This window comes from Chenopodium album, chromosome 27 (assembly GCF_948465745.1).
Source record: "Chenopodium album chromosome 27, dcCheAlbu1.1, whole genome shotgun sequence".
Lineage (NCBI taxonomy): Eukaryota > Viridiplantae > Streptophyta > Magnoliopsida > Caryophyllales > Amaranthaceae > Chenopodium > Chenopodium album.
Genome location: NC_137860.1, coordinates 4,595,358 through 4,607,008, shown reverse-complemented (window position 1 = coordinate 4,607,008; position 11,651 = coordinate 4,595,358). Strand labels below are relative to the sequence as shown.

The 11,651-nt window shown below is 35.3% G+C and overlaps 2 protein-coding genes across 3 annotated transcripts; one reads left to right on the top strand and one right to left on the bottom strand.

The window, feature by feature from the left end:
* The first annotated feature begins 2,827 nt into the window (after window positions 1-2,827).
* On the top strand, window positions 2,828-4,780 carry LOC145619191 (putative pentatricopeptide repeat-containing protein At3g23330). The gene has a single exon (XM_081673825.1). The coding sequence runs from the start codon at window positions 2,834-2,836 to the stop codon at window positions 4,592-4,594; it is 1,761 nt and encodes a 586-aa protein (XP_081529951.1). The 5' UTR covers window positions 2,828-2,833; the 3' UTR covers window positions 4,595-4,780.
* Window positions 4,781-4,928: 148 nt separating this feature from the next.
* LOC145619192 (beta-amylase-like) lies at window positions 4,929-8,352 on the bottom strand. 2 transcript variants are annotated; one of them, XM_081673827.1, is made up of 8 exons: window positions 8,195-8,352; window positions 7,552-7,620; window positions 7,063-7,461; window positions 6,762-6,926; window positions 6,381-6,644; window positions 6,073-6,282; window positions 5,494-5,733; window positions 4,929-5,390 (listed from the first exon to the last, which is right to left on the bottom strand). In XM_081673827.1, the coding sequence occupies exons 2-8, from the start codon at window positions 7,597-7,599 to the stop codon at window positions 5,244-5,246; spliced, it is 1,473 nt and encodes a 490-aa protein (XP_081529953.1). In that variant the 5' UTR covers window positions 7,600-7,620; window positions 8,195-8,352; the 3' UTR covers window positions 4,929-5,243. The 2 variants fall into 2 exon arrangements, with proteins under 2 accessions (XP_081529953.1, XP_081529952.1); XM_081673826.1 differs by having other exon boundaries at window positions 7,552-7,629; window positions 8,195-8,330.
* Window positions 8,353-11,651: the final 3,299 nt, after the last annotated feature.

The following is an 11,651-nucleotide window of genomic DNA, read 5'->3' as shown; positions in this document are numbered from 1 at the left end:
AGACTTGCCTTACCAATGGGTTCGTGAGACAAGTCTATAAGGAAAGTCGTCTAACCTTTACAAATGGTAAATAAACACATGACATAACATCCATATAATTACTCATATCATCTAAACAATTAACTATGTCATTCGGCCAATTAATTTAATCATATCATCCAGTGTCTAAAGACTTAAATATCACCCAAACAATTAATCATATCATCCAAACATTTAAGTATGTCATCTAGCCAACCGAGCATATGTGTGCATATCATCCACTCAAGACAAGTAAAGATATCATATAAACAATTAATTGACCATATTATCCAGACATTAACTATGTCATCTAGTTAACTAATCATATCAGATCATGCAATTTAGACAATTAACGATATCATATAAACTATTAATTAATCATATCATCAAGACAATTAACCATGTTATCCAACTAATCATATCATCCAACCTAGAAAACTCATTATACAAGAACCTTTTAATATGAGTTATTGAACAATTAATTTTATGTATATTAAATACACTAAAATTTCTAGCAATTAACAGTTGTTTACCAAACACTTTTTATAAAATCAGTTGTTTACAACCAGCAGCTAATTACCAAATAGGGCCATTATATATCTCTCCTACTAACAATTAAATATATTATATACGTACCAACTATACAATATATTACTCTCTCTCCGTCTTTTATTACTTTCCCACTTCCCTTTTGTGACCGTGTTTTATTACTTGCTCCATTTTTTTTTCTTATGAAATTTAACAATATTTTACTATTTTTCTCTCAACTACTAGTCTCCTCATATAATATTTTAATATATTTCATATCTCTCTCATTCCCGTATTTATACTCACTTTTGCTTTTTCAGATTTTTAAAATTCTTCAACCAACCCTACATACTTTCCATCATAAAATAATAATAATCTCTCTGTTTAATTTCATAATAATCATAATAGTAGTGAGGGCACAAATTTTTAAGAAATAATAGGGTGGAGACCAAAGAAGATTTTATTTATATAAATTATAGTTTGTGGGGATACATTTAATTGTTAGTAGGAGTGAATAGAAATTGTGTAAGGCCTCGTTCACTTCACCTTATTTTTGCTGAATTGAAATTATTATTATTATTATTATTTTTTTTACTGATTTTCTATTATATTTCTTCTTTAAGTTTACTAAGTTTTATATAACTGAAATCATTTTTACTAAACGAACTTATTTTTACTAAACTGAAATTAATTATACTGATCTGAAATTATTTTACTAAATATGATTCTTTTTTAAGGTGAAGTGAACATGGACTAAGTGAGATAGTAAAGAGAGAGAAATAATAAAACAGTATGGGTTCCTTACAGATAAAAAAATAAAAGTGTTGTAATTTTTTCAAAAAAAAAAATAAAATAAAAATGTTGCAATTGTTACGAAACGAGGGATTGTCACTCCTAAAACTCTGTGTTTGAGAAAATGAAGCAAGTAATAAAATACGCATGAAGTATTAAACTCTCACTTTGACCCTATTATCTTCCCAAAATTATGTGATGCCTACTATTGCGACTATTAAGGAGTATATTACTAACGCCATAACCCCTTAAAACAACTTACTCCGTGCTCAGCAACCCTATAACACTAAGGGGTCGTTTGGTTGGAGGTATTCTAGAAAGGGAATGGGAATCAACTGCCCCGATTCCCTTTGTTGATGTTTGTTTAACACTTTTATTCATTCCCTTTACTCTCCCCATTACCCCAAATTCTTCCAACTTCGTTCCCAACCCCCCTAGACTTTTCCATTCCCTTTCCTTAGCCACCCCTCCACACTAGCCTCCACGGCTCCACCGACCATCGCTGCCTCTTCCCCGACCATCGCCGACCTTCGCTGTCTCTTCCCCGACCTTCCACGACCTTCGCCGCCCCTTCCCCTCCCCTTGCCGCCACCAATAAACGCTCCCCTCCCCTCGCCGCGCGCCACCGATAAACGCTCCTCTCCCCTTGCCGCCCAAAATCCCCTCCCCTCGCTGCCCAAAAACCCCTCCCCTACCTCGAAAAACCCTAAGGGAGGTTTTTCGAGGGAGGGGTGAGCCACGTTGGGCCCAGCGAATGGCGGGGGATGGCCTGCGAAGGGCGGCGAGGGGTGGGGGATGGCCAGCGAAGGGTGGCGACGGGTTTGGTGGCTGGGATCTATGGAAAATTAATGAAATGTGTGGTTGTGTGGTGGTTTTGGTTGTGGTGGTGGAATTGTTTCCCTTTGTTTTTTAAAATAAACAACAACGCATAAATAAGGTATTTTCATTCCATTATATTCCACTGTCTTTGTTCATTCAATTTCGATTACCCTTTGCGAACCAAACAACCCCTAACATTAACTCAATAACCCTTATAAAAGAGTTGTTTTTCAAAATCACAACTCCAAACCCCCATTTCTCAAAATGTACACTTTTTTTTTTTTTTTTTTTTTTTTGCAACAACCTTTAAATCACATCCACTTCTCAAAAAAAAAAAATAAAATAAATAAAAATAAAAAATCTACATCTTCCACTTTTACTATTTTTTTATTTCTAATATACATACGACATATTCCGTATGATCGTATGTACGTATAACACACGGATACACTCCAATTCTCATAAGTTCAAAGAAAAATTAACGGTTATAAAGCCTATGATCAGAGTCTTTCTCCATACCTTAAAACAAAAAAATAAAAAAAAAATAAAAAAAAAACGGCTACAGAGTAACTTTCAAATATGAACCAAACAAAATTGGGCGATTCATGAAGAAATTAAAATGGCAATCACCAAGTACCAAAATTCTGCATTGTGCATACATTGCAGGCTTGCAGCAATGCACAGAAACTCTCTCAAATCTCTTACCTTTTCTCACACTAGTTTCCACACTTCATCTTCCCCAATTTCCGTCGATTTAAACAACCAAATTCCGACGCTTCCATTTTCGTCGCTTCAATGTCGAGCTATCCTACAGTCTCTTACCAACTCCAAATCCTTAAAAACGGGCAAAGCTCTTCATGCCCTTATGTTATCTTCTGGTATTCTCCATAAAAACACAAACTTAAGCACTAAACTTGCTGCATTTTATGCAAATTGTGGGAAAATGTCAGAAGCCCAGATAATTTTTGATCAAATTGAGTTTAAATCTTCGTTTTTATGGAATTACATGATTAGGGGTTATACTGGATGTGGGTTTTATCTTAAATCTGTGTTGTTTTATCGTAAGATGATTAATTTTGGTGTTCGACCTGATAATTTTACATACCCTTTTGTAATTAAGGCTTGTGGTGATTCTTTGCTTGTTGGGTTTGGGAAGATAATTCATGGTGAGGTTGTGATTAGTGGGTTTGAGTCGGATGTTTATGTGGGTAATTGTTTATTGGCAATGTACTCGAAATTCGGGGATATGGGTAATGCACGGTTAGTGTTCGATAGAATGTCTAAGAGAGATTTGACCTCTTGGAATACTATGATCACTGGGTATGCAAAGAATGGTTACTCTAGAGAGGCCTTGTGTATTTTTGTTTTGTTGCTTAGATCTCGGTTTATTCCTGATTCGACTAGTTTGCTTGGTCTCCTTTCGGCTTGTTCTGATATGCAAATGGTTGAGAAGGGAAAGGAAGTTCATGGCTATGTTTTACGGAATAGCTTGTTTAGTTCTAATAGATTTTTGACCAATTCTCTTGTTGAGTTGTATTGTAAATGCAAGACAATGTTGTACGCAAGGCGGTTGTTCTCTGTCTCATCGAAGGATTCTGTTACTTGGAATACAATGATTTCAGGTTATGTGCAAATTGGCAAGGGTTTTGAAGGTTTAAAACTTTTCTGCCAAATGGTTTCATATGGTGAACAGCCGGACTTAGCTACGATCATTGCTCTGCTGAGGGCTTGTGAACAGGTCACTGCCATTGATTTTGGCATGTCTATTCACTCTTATCTTGTTCAGAAAGGGTTTGGTTGTAGCATTATGGCTGCGACTTCTCTTATAGGTATGTATACCCAATGTGGTAGGCTGTCTTGTTCACAACGTGTTTTTAATGAAATAGCAGAGAAGTCTTTGGTTTCTTGGACTGCTATGATTTCAGCATACGGGCACCATGGGAAAGGAAGGGAAGCTATTTCAGTTTTTAACCAAATGGTAGGAAATGGCATTGTTCCTGACGAGGGTGCTTTTACTTGTACATTGACTGCGTGTAGCCATGCAGGACTTGTTGAGGATGGGAGAGCAATTTTTAATCAAATACAACAGAAGTATGGCATGAAGCCTGCACTGGCTCATTATGAATGCTTGGTTGATCTTCTTAGCAGAGCAGGACACTTAGAGGAAGCATATGAAATCATTAACAATATGGCAGTGGAACCGACAGATGATGTATGGGTTTCTCTTCTCTCTGGTTGTAGGCTTCATGGTAATGTTGGTCTAGCTGAGGTGTCTGCTCAGAAAGTTTCTGAACATAATCCAAATAGAGTAAGCAGCTACATTTCTTTATCACATGTATATGCAGATGAGAAACGGTGGGATGATGCAGAGAAGCTGCGAGTTAAATTACAAAGTAAGGGACTGGTTATGCCTAGAGGTTCTAGCTTCATTGAGTAGTATGACAGCGAAATAATTATTGTAGTTGGGACACTTGGGATTCTAAAGATAGAGCTTTCACTCATTCAATCACCAGTGAATTTGATTGTGATTGCCTGACCGTCATACTTATGTCGTAGTAAGCAGGGTATGAAATGTTCTTCATTCTTCATTGATATTGTCTGCCACCCATTTAAAGACTTGATTGTATGTACAATAAGTGACTGTGACTACAGCGTGATCATATAGCAAAGGGAACTTGTGAGAACTATCCGGGAAAAAGAACATGATCTTCTGTTTATTGTTTAATGAAGTGGTACTGGGTGAACTGTTGAGAGGTTAAAAGCCATGTATATTACCAACACTTATACAGTTAAACAGCAAACATTTTCTGAGACATCCTTCTCAGGTTTTATTTCATTCTCGTAAGTATCCTTATGATGAAGGAAACTTCCTTATTGGAAAAAACAACAGCGGAAACATCAACAGCAATTAACAACAAACAACGAGAACACCCAGTGAGGATTCCCACAGATAGGTTCTGTGGCTTCCTTATTAGCCTACCGGGGTCTTATTAGCCTATCTTAACGGAAACGGAAACATTATTCTTCTTGCTTGACAATTGCATGTTTGCCAACTGCCTTTGGGTTAACTCTATTATAGAAGCTTCTCAAACTTTCATATCCGTTTCATTGTCAAAGGGAAATGGTTCCATTGGTTTAGTTGCTTCTAGAAGAACCTGCAGAGGAATCTTTGGCTTTGACTGCTCCAGTGGAGTGATGTGCCTTCCATAATTTTCAGGGTTTGGACAGTACTCCTGAACATAATTTTAAGAATATTATAAGAATGAAGCCTTTTGTGCCTTTTCCATAGAAGCTCAATTATATTCATATATTTTAATGGTAAATCTGGTCACTTACTTGATCAGCATGCATTTTCCTTACAAATGTCTTGAATGTTCCAAAATTACCCCCATCCAGTAGCTGATTGCACAAACGAAGATATGTCAAGCCATACATTTTCAGTTTTGGTGGACCATCTCTGTTCACCCCATTTGGCCTGGCATTCAGCAGCATCTGATCATAAGCATTGGGATCATATCTGGGAAGTGCATTTTCACCTGCAACCTCAATGCTTTCTCTCCAACTAGCACTTAAGACCTGCATTTAAATTGTGCACCATGTCAAAGGTATGGAAATGCACATGGAATTAATTTTGTAGCATACCTTACTAATCTTAGTATAATTGTTTTTGAAAAGAATATTGTTGGTGCCTATGTGCATTCTGATATCGTCATATTTGTTATGTAACAACAGTAAGGAATTGACAGAGTTTTTGATGGTTTGAACTTGTATAGGTTTAAATCAAAGATCTCTTATTAGTCAATAATTTGCAAGGTCTCATGACCAATTGTGTAATATCTCATGATACACTGTTTCGGATGCTATTGACCTGACATGGTAGAGAAAGATTTTATCATCAAGCTCTCATGCCCTCACCTGTTTCACAAGCTCTTGTGGAGCACTTTTAGCATAACCAGGCTGTTCATAGTCCTTCATCTCCAGACATGTAAAATCTAAAACCCCATAGTGGCGAGACAGCATCCTTGCTATTGGTCGATACCCATCTCGGTCTTTCAAGTTGTAGTATCCTGCAGTAACCTCAGCAGCATGACTGTCATCATTGTACCACCAATGTATTCCAGAAACCTGGTTGTCAATTGAAAACAAATAAAATTAGTCACCTTGTGGACAATACTTTCTCTACTTCTCTAGCAATTGATGCTCCTATGACTATATTTACTTACCTTTGCTGCTATTTTGACTTTGCAGCCACAAAATGCTGTATTTGCTTCTTCCAGGATCTGGTCACCATGGATCAACAGCTTGTTTGAATACCAAGTCAGGAAGAATTTTCCACTTTCAGTTAGGTACGTCCCATTGTTTCTGAAAAATTCTGTGGCTTCTGGTCTGTCATTATATTGCCCTGCATTTGCGGGTAATTCCCACTCAGGATGGCCAGCCTCAGTTGCTGCTTTTTTAAAATCCTCCTTTAAATATTTGTCATAGCACTGCACAATAAAATAAATCGAAACTCAGTTAGCTTCTAAACATAAGCTATTTTTATCAGTTTAGTTACACATAAGTGGGCATGTCGGATTAGCTGGCAGAGCCCATTTCGTTTAAACCTGAAATTCCCCTATTCCTGGGTAGCTCCATCCTTGGTTTTGTGGATAAGAAGGATAACGTAGTTCTCCAGCTGGGCCAAGACCTACTTCAATGTCAACTATCACACCAGCATCTAGAAAATCTGACATACTCTGTCTGAAGCTCTTCATGTAATCACTATAGATCTGTGAAGTTATAGGAAGAAATTAGTGCTAACAAACTATAGAATTTAGAGAAACCTAGGGATTTCAAACTCCATTTAATACTTTGTGTAAAAATTATTTGGTAAAACTGTAGGCTTTAATTGGGAAGGATAGCTACCTGAACCGGAGTTCGTCCTCCAATGATAGCTTCATTATCAACACCAATAGTCAGATATTCTTTGTTTCTAGTACCCCTTCTATTAGTATAGAAAATATCAGGGTTTGTATCTCCAACTTGAAGTACCCATTGAGGAAGTGGAACGTTAACAGCATCTCCTACATTCCCTCCACATTGATGAAATGACATTATGGCTTGTACTTTCAGGCCACAATCCTTTATGACCTGAAATAAGCTTCTGTAAGCATTCCAGTTGTATTGCTTAGGTCCTTTAGCTTCTATTATTCCCCACCAGACGTCAACCATGACTCCATCAACTTCTGCTTCCTTCAGTTTGTATAGTTGTCTCTTGATGTCATCCTGGTTCTCAAAGTTGTTGTCATCTGTAACCACTCCCAACTGTTGCCATCAAACAAATAAAGAACTTGTCATTCTGTGACTGTGTTATTCGAGTTTATTAAGCTGATGCTTGTGTTAATCAGGGCTTACCGGTAGCATTGCATAGACGGGCACATAGTTCAGAAGAATCTTTGCCATATCTCTGACTCTAGCTGGGACCTGCATCATCTTATTGAACTGTTATTAGGAATCAGGAGGAAGATTGGCGGTTTTAATGGGAATAGGCAAATAGAAGATTCTGTTAGTGCATTGATATGGGACTGATCATAATAGATGTACATTTAATCTTTAATAGCCAAACAACCAACCGCATGTTTCTCTAGCTGAGATCCACATTGTTAGTTGCACTGTGATGCATTCTCATAACTACACATAGAGTTCCTTACATAATTACATTATTGGCAACTTACCATGGAGGCCCAATTTCAGAACTTTTTTTTTATGGTCACTTATAAACTTGAACTATTCTACACATAGGTGGATTTCAAGTCAAAAAATTTCAATCTTATACAAAAAAATCGTTTATGATCAATACATATTTAAAAGAAATAAATAAAATATTAAGTAAATAAATAAGAAAGGAAAACGAAATCTAATTAGCATCAAGATATAGCTATAAAATGTGTTAAATCTGATGATATATTGCTGTATAAAGCACATGATTAGCATCAAGATATATGAAACATGATAATGACTTGTAAATCGCAAAGAGGATGGATAAATAATCTCTTACAATGCACGCTAATCAAAGTGATTAATTGATCCTTGTTTCTGAAATCAGGTTCTCTTGAACAATTAAAATCCTAGAACAGACAGTACAATTTCTTTCTCTCTTAAACAAAATGATCCTTGTGTTTTGCTGTGATTCTTTCTTGCACTTCGATTGATGCTATTTAAACTAATTCTCTCTGAATCTGTTACATATGTAGCCAACTTAATATGTCACGATTGAAAATCAAGGCTTTACTGACTTTTTTTACCTTTTGATTCTAAATGATGGCCACCCCTAAGTTTTGGGATCATCAACTGCTTTTCAGAGGGTTGAGTCATCTCCCCCTTCTCCTTTATGAAATCATAATCAACTGTGGAGCTTGAACCTTACATTACAATGAACGGTCTATTTGTAGTATATCGAGACCAACTGCGGAGCTTGAACCTTACATAACAATGAACTGTCTATATTATGATGTTTGGATCAATTGTGGAGCTTGAGCCTTACATAACAATAAACTGTCTAATCATCCTATGACGTTTTCAGAGATCCTTCCAAAGGCTGTGAGTAATTCAGTTCTGCATGGGGATGCACAATCTTCTTCTGCAACATATTGCAGAGATAATCTTACATCTTCATGGAATTGATTTATCGAAGATAGTATGAAACGTTGAAAATAATGGACACTAGGGAAGTAAGGGAATGCCTTGGTGCATCAAATTCACGGAGAAAGATTTGCTAAATAGGTAATGGAAAGCAGCAACAATTTGCTAAACCCTGTAGGCCTGTACTACCTTCTTTTCTGGTTTTCTCGTATATGCTTATGATTTAAACTCGAAAATGTCTGTCCTTATTCTCTATGTTAAATAAAGAATTCCGTAAATATTTGTATTCCTTCATTAAGCTTAAAGAACTTGGGTTATTCTCTTATATTGTGAATACAGAATCACTGCTGGATTGTAGAATACCGATTGCAAGACAGATTATGTATCAGTTTCTTCAATGTATTTGCAAGATTAAATTTAAGGTTCAAAGTATATTCAATTACCTGAATGCTACTCTTTTTAATTCTTTTGCAAAAATGACTGTTTCACTATCTTTGTACTTCATATTATGTAATAAGAAGTGTATACTAATCATTTACGGACCTTAAAACAAAAATTATTACTAGTGTTCTAGAGTGTACCCATGCTAATACATAGGTAATGTCCGAGTTTAGAAAGAAATATGAACTAGTATATTAGAAAAAGAAGTGGAACATATGGAAAGTTATTGTACGGTGTCATTTTATTTATTTATGTATTTATAATTCTTCCCTTTTTTTTTTTTTTTTTTTTTTTAATTTTTTTTTTTAATTTTCTGAAACAGCGTCTGATTTTGGTTTCAGGATCTAACGTCAGTTCAGTCCTGCTGCAAACTGATTTCAGTTGCAAACAGATTCGTTTTGCCTCTGCACTCTTTGTTTTTTATTCTGTTGAATTAACAGAAACTGTTGTGATTTGTGAAGTAAAGACTATCGTCAGAAGTGGTTTTTACAAATAAAGTGGGAGGCTTGCCTCCTTATTTTCAGCTTTTCTAGCTTCAGAAACAGTTACTGCTGCTTCACCTTACTGTAATTTGTGCACCTAGTTAATGCTGTAAACTATTTTTTTTTGAAAAAAATGGTACGTGTAACATTTGTTACTACTATAGAAGCCATGGGTTACCAATCTTGTTATGTTTCAAAAGTATTATGGCTATTTTAATTATTTTCTATCTCGGCCATTTATTTTTGAAGACCGATCTTGTTCATCCATCCAAGTGACTCTAAATGTTTTTTTTTTATTTTTTTTTAAATCTTGAATACTCTTTTTTATAAAAAAGGAATGTAACGCAAAAAAAATGCGAGTTTCTCTCTGATCTTCCATATTTACGAAGACATTAAGGAATATAGCCTGCTTTTCGATTTCTATATTTTCTCATGTTAAAAGGCTTGTACTCCCCCGTTTTTAAATACTTGCTCCACTTTCTTTTGCGGCTGTTTTTAAATACTTGCTCCATTTTCTTATTTGGAAAGCTTTTATAATATTTAATTCATTTTTCTCAAGCAGTGTGATCCAATTTTATTACTTTTATATTCTCTTTCTTCTAATTTACCTTCCACTAACCTCACTAGCTATCTCTATATATTTTTTTTCTCCAATTTTTCCTAAAATTCCGCGCATGGAGTAATGGAGCAAGTATTTTAAAACGGAGGGAGTAACATATTTGTATTGGGTCTATTCTTCACAGTATTTCTTCTTTGACGGAAATTGATTTAATATAATAAAAGCCTAGCCACGTTCTTTCAAAAGAAAAATAATTACAATCGTACAATTGCCATTATTTTTGAAGTTTCAGCCTTCAAATTGAAGAAAGTATATATATGCTAGTTTGTAGTCTTAAGCTATCTTACGTATACACTCAATTTCACCTCATGTACTTGTGTCAGACTCTCGACACTCGGACATGGATATGGTACCCAGACACTTGACTTTTAGTTTAAAATCTATGGAATTTTTTTTCACAAAATAGCCAAGTTGCTTGGACACATACCTGTGTTGGACAAGGGTATCCGAGTTCAAGTAACATAGGTCTTAAGTCTAACTCTTGACTGCTGTTTTATTAATGATCAACATAAGAGTATTAATGATCAATATAAGAGTATCTAAGATCTACAATTTTCCCATCAAAATTATTAAATGAATCATCATCTTCCTCATATATAAAAGCAAAATCATAAACGCAAAATTGGAAGAATATCAAGAAGGTACTATGATCTTTGATTCAGTGACACTAGTCTCAAATTCTAAATCTTTTACAAAATTACTGAGAACTACTCCCTCCGTCCCCTTTTATTTGTCACTTTTAAAGGGAAATCACGGAAATAAAGTGAAGAATGTGAAGTAATGAAAGTATGTAGGAAAATGAAATTCTCAACAATATAATAATAAAAGTACATAGGAAAGAGAAATTTTCAATAAAAAATAAATAAATAAATTAAAGTACATGGAAAAGAGAAATTGAGAGATTCAAAAGTGTAAAACAATAAATTAGTAAAAGTTGGCATAATTTTTATGGCAAATGTTATGGTTAAATAGGAAGAGAACTTAATAAGGACAAAAAATGAGGGTATAAAAGTCTTTTTATATATCTGAATAATTATGAAAATATGAAATGTGAGAAACATTTTGGGTTACCTAAAATGGCATAAGTGACAATCAAATAAGAACGGAAGGAGGATATTAGATTGCTAATACCCACACACCTACTCTCTCTCTTCCACACCTCTCACTAACTTATCGAGGGCTGAACCATTGGTAACTTCATCGAAAACCATCGGTAATCACATTAACGATTGCTAGCCATTGGTGATTGGCCGTGGGAGTTTTGATGGTCGGTAATTTCAAATCTACCGATGCTCAAAGCCGTCGTTAAAAATTTTCTGATGGCTTCAAAA